Source organism: Nicotiana attenuata, chromosome 3, assembly GCF_001879085.1.
Source record: "Nicotiana attenuata strain UT chromosome 3, NIATTr2, whole genome shotgun sequence".
In the NCBI taxonomy this organism is placed as follows: domain Eukaryota; kingdom Viridiplantae; phylum Streptophyta; class Magnoliopsida; order Solanales; family Solanaceae; genus Nicotiana; species Nicotiana attenuata.
The window spans coordinates 65823749-65845150 of NC_031991.1; the positions used below are offsets into that span (position 1 = coordinate 65823749).

At 39.8% G+C, this 21402-nt stretch overlaps 2 protein-coding genes across 2 annotated transcripts in view; both read right to left on the reverse strand.

Annotated features, from left to right (window-relative positions):
- Positions 12147-13331, reverse strand: LOC109223964. The gene has a single exon (XM_019388478.1). It carries the CDS (start codon positions 13137-13139, stop codon positions 12987-12989), a length of 153 nt encoding a protein of 50 aa, XP_019244023.1. The 5' UTR covers positions 13140-13331; the 3' UTR covers positions 12147-12986.
- The window catches only part of LOC109223965 (15-cis-phytoene desaturase, chloroplastic/chromoplastic), a 7949-nt gene continuing 5608 nt past the window's right edge, over positions 19062-21402 (reverse strand). Inside the window, exons 12-15 of the mRNA XM_019388479.1 lie at positions 21085-21130; positions 20132-20319; positions 19864-20026; positions 19062-19272 (exon numbers count right to left, since the gene is read on the reverse strand). Coding sequence (XP_019244024.1) covers positions 19213-19272; positions 19864-20026; positions 20132-20319; positions 21085-21130 — 457 coding nt within the window. The 3' untranslated portion in view covers positions 19062-19212. The remainder of the gene's footprint in view (positions 19273-19863; positions 20027-20131; positions 20320-21084; positions 21131-21402) is intronic.

Here is a 21402-nt window from a genome sequence, read left to right on the forward strand (position 1 = left end):
CGGATAGGGGCACTCAGTTTACTTCCCATTTCTGGAAGACTTTTCAGCAAGAATTGGGTACACAGGGAGAGCTGAGCACAGCATTTCATCCCCAGACGGACGGGCAGTCCGAGCGTACCATTCAGATATTGGAGGACATGTTGCGTGCCCGTGTTATTGATTTTGGAGGTTCTTGGGCTGAGTTCTTGCCACTTGCAGAGTTCGCGTACAACAACAGCTATCAGTCCAGCATTCAGATGGCACCGTATGAGGCCTTATATGGGAGACGGTGTAGATCTCCGGTTGGTTCGTTTGAGCCCGGCAAGGTAGACTATTGGGGACAGAGTTGGTTCAGGATGCCTTAGAGAAGGTGAAAATAAGACTTCGTACAGCTCAGTCGCGTCAGAAGAGTTATGCGGACCGGAAGGTTCGAGACGTATCCTACATGGTGGGCGAGAAGGTCTTGTTGAAGGTTTCGCCTATGAAGGGCGTTATGAGATTTGGAAAGAAAGGAAAGTTGAGTCCACGGTTCATTGGTCCTTTTGAACTCGTAAAGCTTGACTATTCTGAATGAGACTTATATAAAAATATAGATGTTTAATATTTGGATTCAAAATTAAAATGGTATGACTCCGAGTCGTAATTTAAATGAAGACTAGCATACCCATTTGGGTAAGGAAGACTCGATAAATTTATTACTCCTAGACGCCCATATGTGTACTAAATGCCTTGATTGAGTGTGTTTAGCCGATGATAGACTATAAAGATAACTTCAAAAATGTTGAATCTTCCTAAAATCTCTTTGAGGTACGTATGGCTGACTCCATTCTTCTTAGAATCAAATCATTGGTGTTTGAATACTTGGTACGAGTCCCTTACTTGATCAGATGGAATTGATTACCTAATGTGATATGTTGAAAGGTTTCTGTTCCCGAATTGTTCTATGTGTTACCATGTCACCATGCTACTTGAAAACGTGAATTATGATCCTACATGCTCCTTATATTATGTGCGCAATTCATTACGCGTTGGTTCCCGTCAATACGGAAGATGGTGTTATTGAACGAATAAAAATGGGAAAAGACTCCAAATGTAACATGAGCCCAAGTGCCAAGAATTATGAAATAAATGATGGAAATGAAATGTGAACTGAGGAATTAATTGAATTGGTTATGTTTGTGTTTATAGTTTCATTTGCTAATGAACTTGAGATATATGATTTATGAAATATGTTATACGTTGGTAATTGGTGATGATCCTTGAAATTTAAAAGAAGTGAAAGTACGGAATGTGAAACGCGACCATAGTGCCATAAATAGGGAAACTTGTGAAAGGCCCAAAGAGCCAAGGAAATATTGCTATTGTGAGAGGTTGGTAATGTTAACAAAGACTTGTTGAGATGACCCAACCCGTCGTCTCATGTATTACAGCCCCGTTTCCCCCATTTATTGCTCTTTCATGTTTTATTATCAGCAACGGGTGAGTTAGAGTTAAATTGAATTGGTTTGGATAGGAAATGAGACACTTAGTCTCTTTAAGGAAGGTTTGGTTTGGAAAAGTCAACTGAATGTTGACTTATTAGTTAGAAGGCTCGGATGTGAATTCCGGTGATTCGGTTAGCTTCGGGAGGTGATTTGTGACTTAGGAGTGCGATCGGAAGTAATTTTGGAGGTCCGGAGTAGGATTAGGCTTGAATTGGCAAAGTTGGCATTTTGGCGAATTCCGGTGGATAGGTGAGATTTTGATCCGAGGGTCAGAATGGAATTCCGAGAGTTGCAGTAGCTCCGTCAGGTGATTTTGGATATGTGTGCAAAATTTCAGGTAATTCGGAGGTGTTTTGGTCGGGTTTTTGATCGACTGCGTAATTCGGAAGTTTTTAAGAAACTTAGGCTTGAATCCGATGTGATTTGATATTTTTAGCGTTGTATAATGTGTTTTGAAGATTGGAACAAGTTTGAATAAGGTACTAGGATGTGTTGGTGTTTTTGAATGAGGTCCCGGGGGCCTCGGGGTGAATTCGGGCGGTTAAACGAGAGTTTTGAGGTGTGCTGCAGGTTCAGCTTTTCTGTCATCTGGTATTTCCGCTCCTGAGGAAACGGACCGCAGAAGCGGTTCCGTAGGAGCGAGTGGTGGATCGCATAAGCGGTTCATGGCCTGGTGGAGTGTTTCCGCAAAAGCGGAACACTTCTCGCAAATGCGAGTCCGCAGAAGCGGACTATAAACCGCAGAAGCGGTCTTTGGTGGTTCGCAGAAGTGGATGAGGAGACGCAAAAGCGAATGTTGGGTTTTTAATGAAAATCCGCAAAAGCGGGATGTCGGCCGCAGAAGCGGTCCCGCATAAGCAGAAATGGTACCGCAGAAGCGAAATCAACTGTTCACCGAAGGGTTTAAAATATTTTATTTCATCCGCGAACAAGAGGTAGTTTCCACCATTTTTAAGCGACTTGGAGAGCTTTGGGCGAGAAATTTAGAGGTTTTTGACTGAGAATCGATTGGAGGTAAGTTCCTTGGCTTAATTACTCGAGTTTATGGTAAATTTATTATAGAAATCAGTGGAAATTCATCAAAACGGGTCAAGCTAGGGCTTGAAAAGTTGTGATGTAAAAATGGATTTTGAAAGGGCATTTGAACTCCGAATTTGGTAAAATTTGTATGTGTAGACTCATGGCGAGACGAGGAATCCAGTGATGTAAATTTCGTAATTTTCTGATAAGTGGGCCCGGGCTCGGGTTTTGCCAACTTAGTGAATTTTGGTGTTTTTCGAGTCTTTTCGATTGGGTTATGTTTCTTTAGCCTATTGTAATGTATTCGATGTGGTTTTAATCAGATTCGGCGTGCGAAGAGGTTGATTCGAAAGGCAAAGGCATAGCGAGCTAGACTTGTGGCCGGCTTGAGGTGAGTAATAGATGTAGATGATGACCTGAGGGTTTGAAACCCCGGTATATCACATTGTGACGCTATATTGAGGCGAGACACGTACTCTATGACGAGTGCGGAGTCGATTGTGACTGGGGATTGTGACCTAGTCCGTTCTGATTGATGTTCGTACTGTGTTCTTGACTAGAAATTGTTTGGTAATCATCCTACTTGGATTTTATGAATATGTTTGGGGCTTTGTGATCCTTATCACTGCTTCCATGATGCTTAGCATATTTCATGATATCAGTCCTGAGTTAGATACTGCCTCGAAATGTTTAGTAAATAAATAAAGGTTTAAACACTTAGCTCTATAATTCCTAATAATTGAAACTAAAAATGAACAATTTGACTGTGCCCGAGTGGCTTGCATGCATATATATATATATATATATATATATCTGGGCTGAGTGTGGATCGGGTTGCACGCCGCAGCGAATGTTACAATGATATTGCGCTTGGGCTGTGGGAGCCCCTTCGGAGTCTGAACCCCCACAGTGAGCGCGAGTACCCAAATGGATCGGGCTGCGCGCCGCAGTGGTCATGTGCATTGCATTGCATTCATGCATTTTATATCTGTTGGTCTTAATTGTCATTGTCTGCTGTTGTTTCATCGTTTAACGTGGAATCGTTGATTATAGATTTATATTGTAATATTTCGGGATTTCTTAGTTTCAGCCATTATATATATTTATTACTCACTGAGTTGGAAGTACTCACTTTACTCCCTGCACCATGTGTGCAGATTCAGGTGCTCCGGAGACTTAGTGGAGCTGTTTGCTGTTTTTCGTGAAGTTATTTTTAGGAGTTGTTGAGGTAGTTGCCTAACGTCCGCAGGACCCGACTCCTCCCCTTTATTTCATTTGTCTTTCCATATACTAGACTTTTTTATTACTATGGATATATTACTCTGTTACATCTAGAGGCTCTAGACTCGTGACTCCAGTTCTACTTGGGAATGTTGGGATATTCATTATTATTTTCCATACTATTTTATTTAGTTTTGGATCGGAACCTTGATATTTGCTATTTTAATCGTATTATTTGTTAGCGGATTGCGTATTTGGGTTGAGAGTATTTAAATTGGTCGGGCTTGCCTGGCATTAGTGTTGGGCGCCATCACGATCGGGATTGGGGTCGTGACAAGTTGGTATCAGAGCCTAGGTTACTAGGCCTCGCGAATCATGAGCCGGTTTAGTAGAGTCTCGCGGAACGGTACGGGGACGCCTGTACTTCTCCTCGAGAGGCTGCAGAACCTTTAGGAAAACTCCATATTCTTGAAATTCTTGTCGTGCGGCTTTGTGATTCGAGAACTAAATCTCTGTATTCTATTCTCTCGCAGATGGCGAGAACTCGTGCTACCGGACGCGATGGTCGACCACCAGTACCACCCACTAGAGGCCGTGGTCGCGGTCGTGGTCGTGGTCGAGGTAGGGCAGCAGAGACAGCATCTGCTGACCCACCAGCTGCCACAGTTCAGGACCAGACTCCAGCTGTCGATGTGCTAGCAGCACCTGTGCAGGCACCAGCAGTGCCTATTGCTATTCCTGGTCTCCAGGAGACCTTGGCACAGATACTATCAGTTTGTACTGTCCTGGCTCAGGCGGTCTCAGCTTCTACTGCAGCAGCTGCTTCCCAGGCCGAGGGAGGACATCATACCCCTGTTGCTCACACACCTGAGCAGGTTGCCCAGGGATTTCAGACACCGGAAGCAGCCATAGCTCCTCCAGTTGCTCCAGTTGCTCCAGTGGCTCCAGTTGCTCCAGTTGCACCAGTTGCACCAGCTCCAGCCTATGAGGTTCCAACTATGCCAGACGATGAGCAGCGTCGTCTTGAGAGATTCGGCAGGCTTCAGCCTCCGAGGTTCAGCGGTGCTGAGGGCGAGGATGCCCAGGGTTTTCTGGATAAGTGTCAGCGTATGCTTCGCACTGCAGGGATCTTAGAGTCGAGTGGTGTGGCTTTTACTACTTTCCAGTTCGTAGGGTCTGCATTCACCTGGTGGGAGGACTTCGAGAGGTGTAGGCCGGTTGGTGCAGCGCCCCTTACATGGCAGCAGTTCTCCACTCTCTTTCTGGAGAAGTACGTACCGTAGTCTCACAGGGAGGAGCTGCATCGTCAGTTTGAGTGGTTGGTTCAGGGGGACATGTCTGTGACCCAGTACGAGTTGAGATTCACGCAGCTAGCNTCGATTGTGACTGGGGATTGTGACCTAGTCCGTTCTGATTGATGTTCGTACTGTGTTCTTGACTAGAAATTGTTTGGTAATCATCCTACTTGGATTTTATGAATATGTTTGGGGCTTTGTGCCTATCATGTGCATCCTTCAGGGATCCTTATCACTGCTTCCATGATGCTTAGCATATTTCATGATATCAGTCCTGAGTTAGACACTGCCTCGAAATGTTTAGTAAATAAATAAAGGTTTAAACACTTAGCTCTATAATTCCTAATAATTAGAAACTAAAATAGAACAATTTGACTGTGCCCGAGTGGCTTGCATGCATATATATATATATATATATATATATCTGGACTGAGTGTGGATCGGGCTGTACGCCGCAACAAATGTTACGATGATATTGCGCTTGGGCTGTAGGAGCCCCTCCGGAGTCTGAACCCCCACAGTGAGCGCGGGTACCCAAATGGTTCGGGCTGCGCGCCGCAACGGTCATGTGCATTGCATTGCGTTCATGCATTTATACCTATTTATCTTATTTGTCCTGGTATTGTTGTTGTTCCACCGTTTTATGTGCTAAATCGCTGATCATAGCTTTATATTGTAATATTTCGGAATTTCTTACTTTCAACCATTATATATGTTTATTACTCACTGAGTTGGAAGTACTCACTTTACTCCCTGCACCATGTGTGCAGACTCAGGTGCTCCGGAGACTTAGTAGAGCTGTTTGCTGTCTTCTTGGATTTTATCTTCAGGAGTTGTCGAGGTAGCTGCCTGACGTCCGCAGGACCCGACTCCTCCCCTTTATTTCATTTATTTCTTTCATATTCTAGACTTCTTTATCACTATGGATATATATTACTCTATTACATCTAGAGTATCTAGACTCGTGACTCCAGATCTATTGGGAAATGTTTGGAATATTCGTTATTATTTTCCGTACTATTTTATTTAGATTCGGATTGGAACCTTGATATTTGCTATTTTAATCGTATTATTTGTTAACGGATTGCGTATTTGGGTTGAGAGTATTTAATCGGTCGGGCTTGCCTAGCATTAGTGTTGGGCGCCATCACGACCGGGATTGGGGTCGTGACACTTTTACAACGTGAAGGATTCTGAGATGATTGCATTCCTATATGTGTATATGTGTTACCTTTGTGTGCAAATCCATATAATAGAAGTACATATATAACAACATTTTTGGGAGATCGATAGTCACCGAGGAAGGGTAGGTTGAAATAACCTAACCCCGAAACTACACGTGCCGGTGTAGGGTGCATTGTGAAATATTGGGATGATATTGTTGGTAAATATGGATACGTCGTACCACACGGCACTGTGGTAAGACGGCTTAGTTGATCGGGCCGAGATCGAACGCCATGCCACACACATGGTGGTAATTCGTGTTGGAAACTGTGATACAAAATGTGATTGTGGTTACACCTTCAAATAAGGTAGCTTAGCCGATCGGGTCGAGATCGGACTCCGTACCAAGAGTACTATGGCATTGTGAACAGTGATATCGTGACTTGTGGTATTATCGGTACTAAAGATCTCCCCAAACTAAAATATGCAATACTTTAGCAAATTCGAAAGGAGTTAATTAATATGTTTTAATTGCACATTTGGATACAATCGATTGAAATTTGCCGTTTCTGTGCCTTTCCTTTCCTTGTATAGTTACTCTATTTTGAAAGGTGATTTTTAGCTTTACATACTAGTACTATTTGACAGTACTAACGTACCTTTTGCCGGGGACGCTGCATCTTTAATGGATGCAGGTATTTCCATAGTAGGCGGCAGCAATCAGAGATAGCGGTATGTTGCTCCCAGCTAACTTGGTGATTCCCACTTCATTTTGGGGTCCTGTGTCATCTGGTTATTGTGTATTATTCATTTGAGGTATAGCCGGAGCCTTGTTGCCAGTATTTTCATATTACTCTTCAGTTGTATTTAGAGGCTCCGTAGACAGGTCGTGGGTGATTTTTGATACTGGAAATTAAATTAGAAGTATTGGTATTTGACAAATATGTCTTTCATCATCATAACTATAAAAATTGTGGTGTTTTGGACATTATGGTTGAAACTGCTAATGGAACTAAAATGGAAGTGTTAATGAAACATGTACAAGGTATGATTAATGGATTTCATCTCCTCTTTATTCATGAATTAATTTGGGTAGAATTAAACCTAACAGGCTTGCTCAATCGGGTTTACTCGGTTGAGCGTCGGTCGCGCTCCTTGGTTTTTGGGGCGTGACAGAATTGGCCCAACTTAAAGAGCCTAAGGGCTTAACAGAGCCTAAGGGCCAGAGCATGTAGAGTTCGAGACCTTGCTCTCACTCAACTCGGATTCAAGACTCCCGTCATCCCGAGCTCACATCAAATCAACTTAAGCATAGCTCGAGGATTAACAAAAGAGCCTAAGAAGTATCTATTATAAGTCCAGAGATTGCCCATTGATCACTAAAAACCCAAAGAGTTTGTTTTATTCTGAGCTCGAGCCAGTGCTCATTTGATCATTGAAGTCATAACATCAAAAAATTTCGCAAAATGAAGACCAAGCAGAATTCAATACAAATAGGAGATGAAGCAAAGGGAATTCTTTATATTTATAAAGGGTATTTACAATACCCACGAGGGGCCTTACATAAAAATAAAGAAACAAAAATAAAACCCTAAGAGCCTAATCTACTTTGGGAGCCGCATCCTCATGAACCTCCTCCTCGAGGACTGCATCCTCGCCCTCAGAGCCCCTAAAAAAATCTTCATCATCGGGAGAAACGAGGAACTTGGCATCGGCCTCAAGTGATTTTGCTTGAGTTATCTCATTGGTGAGGTCGAAACCTCGAGCGTGGATCTCTTCAAGGGTCTCCCTCCGGGATTGACACTTGGCCAAATCACTTACCCGTTTCTCCCGGTCGGAGGCCTCCCTCAGCTCCGCTTGGACAACCTCGGCATTCTTTAAGTATACGGCGATGGTTTTATCAGTTGTGGCCTTCGTCTTCTCAACTTCGGCCTTGGCCTCAGCAACCTCAGCCCCCGCTTCAGTGAGTTTTGCTTCAAGCTCCTAGATATTCTTGCCCTCGGCCAGATTTTTCACTTTAGCACTCCGGAGCTGGGTCTCAGCCAAGGCCAGTTGGGCTAGAGCAGCCTCTTTGTCAGCAACAAGCCGATCCATATTCTCCTTCCATCGATTGCAGTCGGCTTTAACCCGATCGACCTCGCCCCGAAGCTTCCCGGTCATCTCTAATTTTCGCTGCAGCTAAGACATTGAAGTGTTAGACTCCACAGTAAGGTCGAGTAGTCCATACTCTTTCAAAATCACAGTTACCTGCTTGTCTAGCTCGGCCTCATTTTTACGAGCTTTGGCCAAGTATGCTCAGAGGTCCTTGAGCTCCTCCTCCTTTTGGAGCCTCAGGGCCTTCTCTTCATCCGAAGACTTCTTAAGCTCGGCCTCACATTGGCTCAGCTCGGCCCTAAACTTGGTAATGTCCTACACAAAGAACAAAAAGGTATCAGTTAGGACAAGAGAGGAAAACCAGAAATTCTACAACAATGAAAGTGGGTGCTTACCCGAGAGAAGAGACGATGAGACTCTTCAAAGAGGGTAGATGCGTCATTGAGGTAGGCGGCATCCTCGATCCCGGTGAAATAATCCTGAAAGGGATATTCTTCGAGGACCTTGCTTGTATCGGGCGTTCGCAGGGCTCGAGCGTCCTTTATTGCCTCCTCGGAATAAGATGGTAGAGAAAGGGAGTGACCTATTGTCATGGCTCCGAGATCCTCACTCGGGGCGCTCTGAATAGTGTCGATATTTTCAGCACTTGCCCCTCCCGGTGTACTTGTTGAAGGCGGAGGAATAACCTTGACCTCAGGGGACTCGGGGGCTTTACCCGAGTTTTTCTTCGGAATTTCCTCACCACGAGGCAAGGTCTCCGGCTTGTAGGGCTTGGCGGCCTCAACCGGTTTCCTAGTCCGGGGTCAATAACGCCGATTCTTCGCCCTCATCTTCTTTATCGTCCAGAAATTGGTGGACCGAATCTACGTCCACGTAAATGAGTTTCTTCCTTAGCCTTCGAGCATGGGCTTTCTTGTCTTGAGGATCTTCAAGCTTCGAAGCCCTTTTTCTTTTGTTATCTTTCCCCGATTCGGGGACCGAGGACTTGGTCTCTTCTCCGGGAAGGGCCGGCCTCATCTCCGAAAAATCTCTGAGGCCTGCATAAATCAAGAATCGAGTATGAGGAAACCAATGACTTAGGTAAAGGAGGGAAGTGTCAAAAGGCTTACAAAGAAAGACTCACCGTGATTTTTGGCTTCTCATTTGCCCCTCGATAAGTCACGCCATTTGCGCTCGTCATACGAGGAGGTCACGACTGACTTCCAGACCCAGTCCTTGAGGTCAGTGATCGCATGGGGCATCCATGTTTCGGCTGCAAAAAGGATTAAAGAATTACACAATGTAGAAACAGAATGTAAGAAAGCATTGAGGGAAAGACTTCACTTACGCTCGGGATTCTATTTCTCCAGGAACGGCATTTTGTCCTCGGGGATCATGTCCGAGGTCCTCACTCGGATGAATCGGCTCATTCAGCCTCAGTCTTTGGCCTCATCATTGCTAGCAAAGAAGTCTTTGCTTGATCGGCGTTGGAGTTTGATCAGTCCTTGAAAAAGTTGAGGCCGATATAATCGAATAAGGTGATTGAGGGTAAACTCCAGCCCCTTGTCTTTGCTAGAGAAATAACGGAGCATGATCACTATGTGCCAAAAGAGGGTTGAATCTGGCCAAGGGTGACTTGATATCTTTTGCAGAAATCAATCACGACCGGATTAATAGGGCCAAATGTGAAGGGATAAGTGTAAACTCTTAGGAAACTCTCCATGTGGGTGGTGACATTCTCCTCGGGGGTCGGGATCTGTACCATGACCTTATCCCCCCAGTCACAATCCTTTCTTACAGACTCGAGGTGTTTCTCCGTTATCGAACAGATATACCTCGAGGCATGCTCACATCGACAGGGAACTGCAGGGGAGTTTTCTACGTCGAAATCTTTCTTTATGATGCAGGCGACGGGAACGATCTCGTGAAGGGCCGGTGCTTTGTCACCGGCCGGACGGGAACAAGATGAAGAAGCCTTTTCTTTTTGGGGAACCCTTTTAGAGGTTTTGCCATAATTTTAAGTTAAGAGAAGCGGAAGGTGGCAGAGCTTGGCTTTTTCCGATATTAAAAGGATGGTGGAAGCAGGTGATGAGAGAAAAAGACGAAAAGAAGAAGGGATAAGAGAGAGTGCAAGGAAGAAGTAAAATTCTTAATTCGAAAAAGGAGCCCCATATTTATAGGTAAGCGGCAACGGTTTAATGACGCTAGTGGCCGACCATCACTGGAGAAACATTTAATATTTTAGGGAAGCGAACCGACGGGACATTCCGGTCACTTCGAGCGCCTACGTCACGAGGATGACGTCATTAGGGACTCTGGTAAATCGAGGTTCAAATCGTTTCTTATCATTTTACTCTAAGAAATGCGGGGACTATCTGTAAAATCATGTGCCCCCGATTTTGCAGGCCCAAAGGCCCACCACGAGGTGCAGAAGATTCACGTCAAGGAATAGGCTCACTATGGATCGAGTTCGAGTCAGAAGACAGAACACGAGGCTCGAAGATTCAAGTGTTCGAGGAACGTCGTGGACCAGTATGATCAACCCCGATATGATGCCGTTACAAGTTTGTAACTGAATGAGCAAGATTCCTACCACGTCCCTAAGATCATGGCATAAATTCCGGAATAGATTTGTACGAATTCGTACTAGGCGGTTAGACAGCTGTCCCAATAGGATTCTTTACTATAAATAGAAATGTACCTTATTTAGGGTTCCCCCAATTATATAAAGGGGACCCCAATCATTTGTAAACATCATCAATGATTGACAAAGAATATACTCTCCTACTTTTTGGCTCATATTTCGTCAAAATCATCTCTTTATTTAATTGTTCTTGCTTTACTGTTCTTAACCAACCTCGAGGCCCCCTTAGCTCGAGGCCGAGACTGTCTTGCACGCTGGTTTGATTCTACTTATTTCCTTTATTTACACGCTAGTTTTCTTGGTTATTAATTAGTATTGGACTAAATCACATATCTTTAAAAGTATAAATCAAATTTAATTGTTACTCGTATTTTCGAGGTAAACAAATAAGAAGAGTCAATCTTAGCTAATAATAATATCCTAAAGACAAGGTTATCGGTTTTATGACAAATAACTTGTATATTAATCCAGATAGTAATGAATGTGAACAAATATAATAGTGTTCAATGATCCAAAAAGACGAAATATGGCATTAAATAGTAATAAATAGCAATAAATGACATTTTAGTAAATAAAAACGTGTGAGTCACCCGAAAAGGGGTGAGATCTGTGGATATTCTCTCTGACAATGATGAATGATTGACGAGCCTTTGAACACTCAGGTTGTTCTTGGATCCAGTGGAAATGCTAGATAAAATCTTAGTAAAAAGGCTATTTTTGTATGCTTGTAATATGGCTAGATTATCTCTATAAAGCCAATAATGTTTTTTCACAAATGAATATCTCATGTCCCCTATCATTGTGTCTCTTTCTATTTATAGGGAACATATTCCTAGATACCCTAATAGTACATGTGCAGAGAACACCCGCCAGAATATTTTCTTTAGTGTCCTATCTTAGAACTAGTCGTTATAAGTCTGTCAAGGATGCTCGACCTCGACCATGATCTTTGGCGACTCCTCGACCTTGATCCTTGTTGACTCTTCGACCGCAACCTTCATTATTTCTGTTGGAGTCGTATTTCTTGTAATAGGTCGACCGCAACTACGTCGACCTTGGGCAGGCTTTCATTGGAGTCGTATTGGTGACGCATGTCAGCCTGTGAATGCCTCCTTAATGCTAACATGATTTAATCATATTAGAGATAATTTTTGACCCATACAGGACTGTGTTTGCATGTTTTCACTAAAAGTTGACCTAACAAACGACAAAAGGGGAAAACAACTATGCTAGCCCAATTAGTGAATTCCATCAGAGAAAGGACGATTAAACATAAAACCGTTATTTTATTCCATTAAGGGCTGCCAACACAGCCCTTTTTATTTATAACAGTGGATGTATCATACAATGACTGTAAAAATCATCCCTGTTCTTCTGGACTTCATTACATGAGCTTCTATATTTGCTCCAACACATACTGGAAAATTTAAGTGAGGTAAAAACATAGTGGATTGCATTACAATAACATATACACTTTTGTTACATAAAATATAAAAACAGCCTTTCAGATTAGATATATAACGAGATCTTGCTGTGCCACCAGTTTGATTTTCTGTCCACCATATGCTTGGAATTTCCCTCTTTTGTCAGCTTCCTCTGTTTGCCCAAAAACCTCTGTTTCAAAGTGCCCATCTACAAGTCTCTTCTGTTAATTTGTTCATGTGCTCAAAAACCCAGATGGGGCATTTGCACCCATTGGATAAAAAAAGTGAAAAAAGTAGCACATGATCAAAAAAGACAGAATAACTGGACAGACCCTTAAGAAACTAGGGAAGACGAACAGGATCAGCTACTGTACGTGTTGAAGTTGAAGCGTGTGACCATCTCATCCAAAAAGCTTAAGCTATTAGAGAGAGTACACTTTTATTTACTTACTTGTTGTATCTTCAACACGCCCCCCTGACGTGATCAAGCATGTGAAAATGATGGTTTGCTTAACACTCGTGATGGGTGAAGCCAAAAAGGGGAAAGCACAGGGCAAGACATATGTATACAAGTAGAAACAAGGTAAGTTAAGGCCATAGACGTATAGTAGAGTACGGTCATTTTGGTAGTATGTTTTATTGTAGTAGTTGTGGAGTTTAGACTTTGGGATTGAGGATGAATTTAATCATCCCCTTGAATATACCAACAGAGAAGCATAGTGGCACATTGACGTACAATGTAAAGCCTGGCTCGTTGTTCTTTAATCAGAGAAACACACTTTCTTGAAATGTTGCTTTTTCTTTTTGACACTTGCTTTACCTGTTGATCAGCCATGATTCTTGGTTTTACTAGCAAAGATGATGATTTTAGTTTTTGGGATGGAGAAGAATGAGAGATTGAGGAATGAGTAAAAAAGGGGGAAAAAAGCTCAATTGGAGCTGGACCCTGATTCTAAAACTATGAAGGAAACTAGTAGTATTTATACTAAGAAGATCAAGTGACTAACATACAAGGGAGGGGAGGGGCAGAGACCAAGCCAATATTTAAACCTTATAGGTTCGGGCCAATATTCAATGAATTTTTTTAAGACAAATACAAGGTTTAAACAAAGTTATTGAATTCGACCAAACCCACATCGCACACTCTGGCTCCGCCCCTAAACAATGAATATGGTCACTTGGAAAAGAGGGGGATTTGCATGGAAAGAAGGAGTAGTTGAGTTAATTTGGGTGCTAAAAAAGAGGAGTGAACGTGGGGGTATGTATTCTTTGATCAGATTCAGGCATAGTAAATTGGAATACAAGGGATGATTGTTATATTTTATTGCAGTTACGTGTGTTTAGATTAGAAAAGTGGTAAAGTAATAAAGTATGCGTGAGAAAAGGAGGGTTGCATAATCTGGACAAGGAAATCCTATGGGATTTGGGAACACAATGTCGGCTATTTCACTGTAGCTTTTGGGTTTTGGCTCCAGATTTCCTTGGTTTGGTTCCATGGCTCCAACCTTCAATACTCTTTTTGTTTTTCTTGTAAAAATTCAATATTCAAATATTTATTGGCCCAATTAATTCATATTTCACCCTATGTAGAGTTATTGAGGAGACTAGGCCAGTACTTCCTCCGTACAAGAGGTTTTTCGATTCAAATCTGAAACCTCTTGATTGTAATGTCTAAAAGTTACTCTTCTACCTGTTTGGATTGACTTATTTTAAGTGTTTTTAAACCAAAATAATTTTTAAGTTATTTTGTAGTGTTTGAAAAAAAAATAAAAAAGTGCTTTTAAGCACTTATTTTTAAGCTAATATAAGACAAATGGCTCAATCTCAAGTAAAATTTGACCATTTTCCTCGTTTTTATATTAAATCCCAAATAAGCATTCTCCAAATAGAATGACTGAGTGGCTTTATGTACTTCTTGATGAAATTCAAGTGCTACCTTCATTTAAGTTAAAGAAACTGAGCTTGGATATTTTTCATCAAATATTTTAATAGTTGCAAATAACAATAATGCAAATACAGTTAATAGGAACCCAAATTTGTCACCTTTTTGGCCAACCTCAAATCTCCATAGATCCACTTGTTTATACTCTTGTCAGAAATCATTATCTCGAAGTTTATTAGTGTTCTAAAGAAGAAGATATGATACAACTGTATCAATCATCACCAACATACTCCCTCCGTTAATTTTTACTTGTCCAGTATTTTAAAAATAGATTTTTACTTTTACTTGTCACTTTTAGCATTCCCACTGTTCACTTTTACTTGTCTTGTATTTTAAAAATAGATTTTTATTTTTACTTGTCACTTTTAGCATATCAAGAGAAGACAATTTCTTTTTTCCTGTTATACCCACAGTATTAATTACTCTTTCCAAATCATTTTCTCAAATTCATTAAAAATATGTATCAATCGGTATCATGGTAAATTATGCACTTTATTTATTATTTCTTAATGGATGTGCAAAGTCCATAGTGGACAAGTAAAAGTGAACGGAAGGAGTATAAGATTTTCCTGTAGTAGCTTATAAGATTAGCTTAATGAGGAGTGCCAACTGACTCTTGCATTCAAACCCTACCATTAGTGGCCTAGCCTATACTGTTATACATCATATATCTTCCCTGCTAAATATACTATTTTTCATTTTTGCATAATTTGTTGTCCCTTTTTATGGGTCTTTTATTAGATAATTATACATTAAAAGCTTCTAACTTTCAAGGACAGTTCACCAATCAAAAGTCATGTGACTCCACTTTGATTTTGGAGCCCCTATACAACTTCTGAAACCTTCAATGCCCATGGTTATATTTTAGAAATTAGGTCGGTCCAATAGCTTCGTTATAAACTCAAACAAAAGAACGATATACCTCTCTTTATTTTTATCAGATAAGTAAGGACTAATTAATCGGAGCAACAGTAAAATTGTTTCCGCATGACCTATAGATCACATATTCGAGTCGCGAAATCAGCCATCAATGGCTTGCGTTTGGTAGGCTGCTTACATCAAACCTCCTTGAGTGCGACCCTTCTCCCGACCATGCATGCATGCGAAATGCTTTCGTGCACCGAACTGCCAAGTAAGACTAAGAAGCAGAAATACAAAAGTATTGGACATATGAGAAGCTATGTAGATATGCATAATCTCTTGCTCTTTGAGCCTTGACGATGTACATAAATTATTGGTAGGGGAAAAGTAGCAATTCCCTAGAAATTGGAGGAATTTTCTGATGCTGAAATTGGAGGAATTTTCTGATTCAGTACACATTCAGTGAATTAACCAACAGAGTGAAGATACGATAAGTATTGGGGAGAGCCTTTCTTTTTTTCTAAGAACATTCCTTTTCGTAGATTGTTTCGTACATCTATTTGCATTTCTTATCTGAATACAGTGTATGTGCAAAAGAGTATAACAAAAGCTACCTGATCCTATTGCTGTAAGTCATGAGCAGCTGTTGACTAATGATACATGCTACATATTATATGATCTAGTTTGCTTAGATATTAAGTTGTACATAGAAAATCTGATTATTATTTTCAAGTAATTTCAATGCATTCAAAATCAGCATTTACCTTTTTTGCGTGACTCTGATTGGCTTTTTGAGAGAAATTCATTACTATCCCATACTTGCAATCATGGCCCAGTTGGTTTGGAGGGCGGTCATCCACACAGATGACCTGGGTTGATTCCCTCGTCAATGTCTTCTGGGTCGAGCCTGTCACACAGAGCTTGCCTAGTGCAGTTTACATCCCCTGTGTGGTTTACAAGCTATTACACAGTGGGAGGTTTACCCAGTGCGCACAGAGTGCTCACTCGAAGAGCAGAGGCTACAGCGGCTACGGGTTTTCCGGGGTTCCAAAAACAAAATCCCATACTTGCAAACACATTTTACTAGTTGACCAAATAAAAAATTTTAATTGTCTCTTTCCTTTTAAAATTTAGTAGTTCCATTTGGTTCTTTGTTTCAGTTTTGTGATTTGCATGGTTCAGTTGGATACTTACAGCCCGTTTGGCCAAGCTGCAAAAATCAGCTTATTTTGAGAAGTGCTTTTTTTCAAAAGTGCTTTTCTTAAAAGTACTTTTGGTGAGAAGCAGTTTGTGTTTGGCTAATTAGTTTGAAAAGCACTTCTGAGCAGCAATTAGTGTTTGGCCAAGCTTTAAAAAACTGATTCTAAGTGTATTTTTTTCAAAAGTGCTTCTCAAAAAAGAAGCTACTTTTTTCTGCTTCTCCTCAAAAGCAATTTTTTTTCCTTCCAAAAGCTTGGCCAAACACCTCAATTTTTTGCCAAAAGTGCTTTTGGCAAAAAAAAAAGCACTTTTAACCAAAAAGAAGCTTGGCCAAACAGGCTAAAAGTTGTTTCTTGCTTCTCCATTGTAAGTGGCTACTAAGCTGACAATCCATTGAGTTTCAAAATGCTGTGGATCTCATGAGGAGCCAGGAGCAATTAGGATGGCTGTTGATGATATTAGAGGGTATTCATCAAAGTCGAATTGCATCCCGTTGTACAAAGCATCCTACATTCACGCAGGGTTCAGAGGAGGCCCGCACCACAAGGGGTGTAACATAAACAGCCAACCCAAATGCAAGTATTAGTGGATGCTTTCACGGCCCGACCCCGTGATGAATTATTATTACATACTAACTGAAAATTACTAAATACATAGTATTTTTCTTCATCCACTACTGAGTTGACCTACAGTTGATGAAGAATAGCATGAAAAGTTGAGAGTATATTTGGAGAAAGTAAAACCTTTTTCATGATTGAAACCAATTGCAAAGCTTCAATGTTCTTTTTAATTCTCAGTTGAGTGGAAGTAGAAGCTAAAGCTCTCAAGAAATAGATTCTTTGGGCCGGGTTTCAACATTTTTGTTTCTTGGCTAACTGCTTGTTTTACCATAAACTAAGAAGTCAAGATCCTATTAAGTGGGTTATTTGAATTAATTATGAAGCAGCCCACCCAATCGCTTAAACTAAAAATAGCCGGTAGATGTATAATATGTGCATAATTTATGTATTATATGTATATAATTGTGTATAATTAATGTATATGACTAGAAAAAATAAACAATAAATATGGCCGGCTACTTGAGCAAAGATCCCAAATTGACACTTCTAATATCTTTATAATACTAAAGTTATCATGAGTTTTCATACTTGTTGGAGTTTGTTCAGCCATCTTCTCTTTTCTTTTTATGGTACGGTCCGACAACATATTCACATAATAGCGAAAAAAGTGCTAGTTATAGATATTGATACCAAATAGCTAATAAATATATATCATAACAATAATGTGTATATCAAAATATATATCATAACTTTATTTTCTTCTTTGTGTATATCAAAATATATATTAAAATTTTATTTTCCTTCTTTATATATCTAACAAATAAAATTATAAATATAGCTAGTTAAAAATATTGTGTCTCTATATCGATGTATATCACAACAAAAATAATTGCATTGTTTGTATATTGCAATGTATAACACAAATAATGTGTATACTAAAGTGAATATCACAAGTTTATTTTCCTTCTTTGTGTATATCAAATTTTTTTCTTCTTCTTTGTATATCAAAAAATATATAAAAATTTCTTTACTTCCACAATTATTTTTGTTATTTTTATATTCTAGAACTTTCTCTAAACATGTTATATAAAAAAATTATTTTTCTTCTTTGTATATCAAATTTATTTACTCGCATAATTATATTTATCTATACTATATTAAAAGCACGACGGCCCTTAGCGAAATGTCGTTCGCCTTTTTTGCCCTTTAAAAATAAAGTTCACATTGGACAATATTGTAATTAATTATTTTTCTAATATTTAGGATTTTGAAATCAAATAAATTTTTCTAATTAAAGTTTTCCTTATTTGATCTATGTAAAACTCCTAAGATTTAGGAATTTGAGATTGCGTAAGATTTTACCTCGAAATTTTCTATAAATTAGGCCAAATAATAGCATCTCACTTCTAAGCTCCTTTCACGTTAAGTTATAGATAAATAAAAATTTTGTACTCTTTTATGTGCTATATTATTACTAGATGTATTGGAAATTTTCTCCATTGTTTTTCCTATTTTTATAATATTTTTCATATTTTTTACTATATTATTAAGTATTTTTCGTTTTTAATTAAATATTTCAAAAAAAATTTTATTTTTGTAAAAAATATNATTATTAAGTGGTTCATATAAAAGCAAATAGGCCAACGAAAACTAAAAAAGTATAAGCACAAAAAAATCTTTGGGGCTATATCAACAAATTAATCTAAGCATTTTTGTTAAATCACTTTTGTTGTTTTTTCTTTCTCTTTCTTCACCTTTAATGTCAANTCTGAGCAGCAATTAGTGTTTGACCAAGCTTTAAAAAACTGCTTCTAAGTGTATTTTTCTCAAAAGTGCTTCTCAAAAAAGTACTTTTGGAGAGAAGCTACTTTTTTCTGCTTCTCCAAAACTGCTTCTGCTTCTCTCAAAAGCACTTTTTTTCCTTCCAAAAGCTTGGCCAAACAACTCAATTTTTGGCCAAAAGTGCTTTTGGCAAAAAAAAAAAAGCACTTTTGGCCAAAAAAAAAAACACTTTTGGCCAAAAAGAAGCTTGGCCAAACAGGCTATTACTCTAAAAGCAGTTTTTGATGTTTTAAGACTTGAAGCTTAATGTCTTATAGGTATTGCTAGTATAACTGTGACGCTTAAAAGTTTGGTTTTAAATGAATCAATTTGCATACCATTCCTTCTTATAATTAGTAACTTGCCAACTAAATCGGAGGGAAAGCAGCAGATATTTGTGTAACATTTCTCGTATTTGGGTTCAATGTTGTACTGTGCTAGTATATGTTGTGTACAACGCTAATTCAGCGTGGCCGCCTTCATCTTAAATTTAGTGTACAGAAGCAACATTTTAGTTCACTATGCTAAACTACGCTTGCTTCTGCCAACTTCTTCTGGCTCCGGCCAAGAAGTAACTCGTAATCCTGCAAAATATAGAGATATAAGTTTAATAAAGAAATGAAAAAACATAACCTACTGCATTTTATCATGCTACTACTGAGGCTCCAAAAAGTGCAGATATCGTGAGTAACTCCGCGATCTGTGTGCACAATTTTGTTTTTTGGTTTAACGTTATATTGGTCGGAGAACTATAAGTTGACGCAGAATAAGCAATTATAAGTAAAAGGCATGCTTGACGTCCATTTCTCTCACAGGTATAAGTTGAGAGAAGGAAAGTCTGCCAAAAGTAAAGCTGTACTACTTGACAACCCCAGTCCTCTCACCAAATTCATGGAAACAGGCTTGCAGAAATATATACTGCTAACTAATGTCTGAGAAATGCTTCTAATATTCTTTACCGCAGCAAAGATGACAAAATATAATCATATACACTATCAATGGAAATGTGTGTATAGTTCTCCAGCCTCAAAAATGCACGGGTAAGGTTGCGTACAATAAGCCCTTGTGGTCCGGCCCTTCCCGGAACCCCGCGCATAGCGGGAGCTTAGTGCACCGGGCTCCCCTTTTGTTTTTTTTTTACTATCAATGGAAGAACAAAAAAAGTGAGAGCTAACCTGTACAATAGCTTGGGCACAAAGCTTTCCTGATAAGACAGCACCTTCCATTGAAGCCAAGTACTTCTGTTTCGTGTAGTCACCAGCTAAATAAAACCCCTCTATAGGGGATCTTTGCAAGGGCCGACAGGGTTCACAACCTGGCACAGTTTTATAAACAGACCTGAGAGAAAAAAGCAGATTAATCAGGATTCAGAATAGGAATAGATTCCATGTGGACTGTAATTCTCGCATATTACACAACTATGAAAGCAAAATGATTACTGACCTTGGGGTTTTGACAACATGATACTTCAATATTTTTGCTTTGCTCTGATCTGCCGAAATTTCATCAGGGAAAAGCTTTGCTAGTTCCTTCATTGTAGCATCAATAATTTCTGAGTCACTACGATTTATCCACTCTTCTGCAGGTGCAAATACCAATTCCAACATAGACTGATTGGGGTTGTAATATTCCTGCAGAGAGACCAGTTATATCAGAGGGCCCTAAAGAACACATGAACGGATATAGTGGGCTAAGTTGTCATCCATTCTTGACTGTACCCAATAAAGGAAATAATTTTATTTTTACTCCCCACTCACTCCCATATGCATATCATTCAGCCACTCTTTCCCCACTTCTGCACCTTTCTTGATGTTCGCATTTCTATAGACAATTGATTGGATGTTCTATCATGAACCTAACATTCCATGTCAACTTCTCTAACTTTTTGGTAACCACTACTTTATATTTTGCATTTTCATAGCAATAAAATTGAGACATAGGCTTATCGGCTCTCCCCAAACACCGCAGGTACCACAGAACTAAGTCCCCCCGCCCCCCTTTTGGGGCAAGTAAGAAATGCAACGAGGGGCAGACTTAGAGGGCCCTAACCTTTTTCTCCTTCCACCAAAAGAAATCCGAATGTCTAATATATGAATTTTCTTCCTTCAAATCTTTTAAAAAGTAGCTAAAAGAAACTACTTTCCCCGCCTAAGTTTCATCAAACTTCCTTTACTTCTCCTTCGAAAGTTGCTTCGTGTAGGGCCCTTGTGCACAAACAGGAGCAGTGTCCTGACTATTCATAGTCCAAACATATAAAGCCTATATAATTATGCATCCTAAATGAGGATTACAATAGCAGCAACTGATATACATAAATTCAACAAGCATTATGCAATTTAAAAGCAACTCATACACAACAGAATAGAACAATATGAATGCTACAGATGAGTCAATACCTTACATGTAACAGACATGTCAGCATACACACTGAGCAGTGGACTTCTGCGTGAAAATAAAAGAGAATTGAGCAAGGGAACCCATACAAGTATCAGAAACAACACAATTTCTTGAGATAAAAAAAGGAGATCTATAATCTTGCTCCACCATCAATGATGCCATTTAAAAAGTAGGGGAACATAATCAACATATAGCTGATGAAAAATGGCATGGATACTCCAGTCCATTATAAATGCCTTGGAGAAATGGTCATCATAACATGTCAGCTCTGTCCTTGACTGAACAAATGATTAGAGATGGGGTTTTCCTCGGGGAAT

Excerpts from the sequence above, each read along its gene's own strand:
- LOC109223964 (XM_019388478.1), bottom strand. The coding sequence starts at position 13,139 with ATGGCTGATCAACAGGTAAAGCAAGTGTCAAAAAGAAAAAGCAACATT.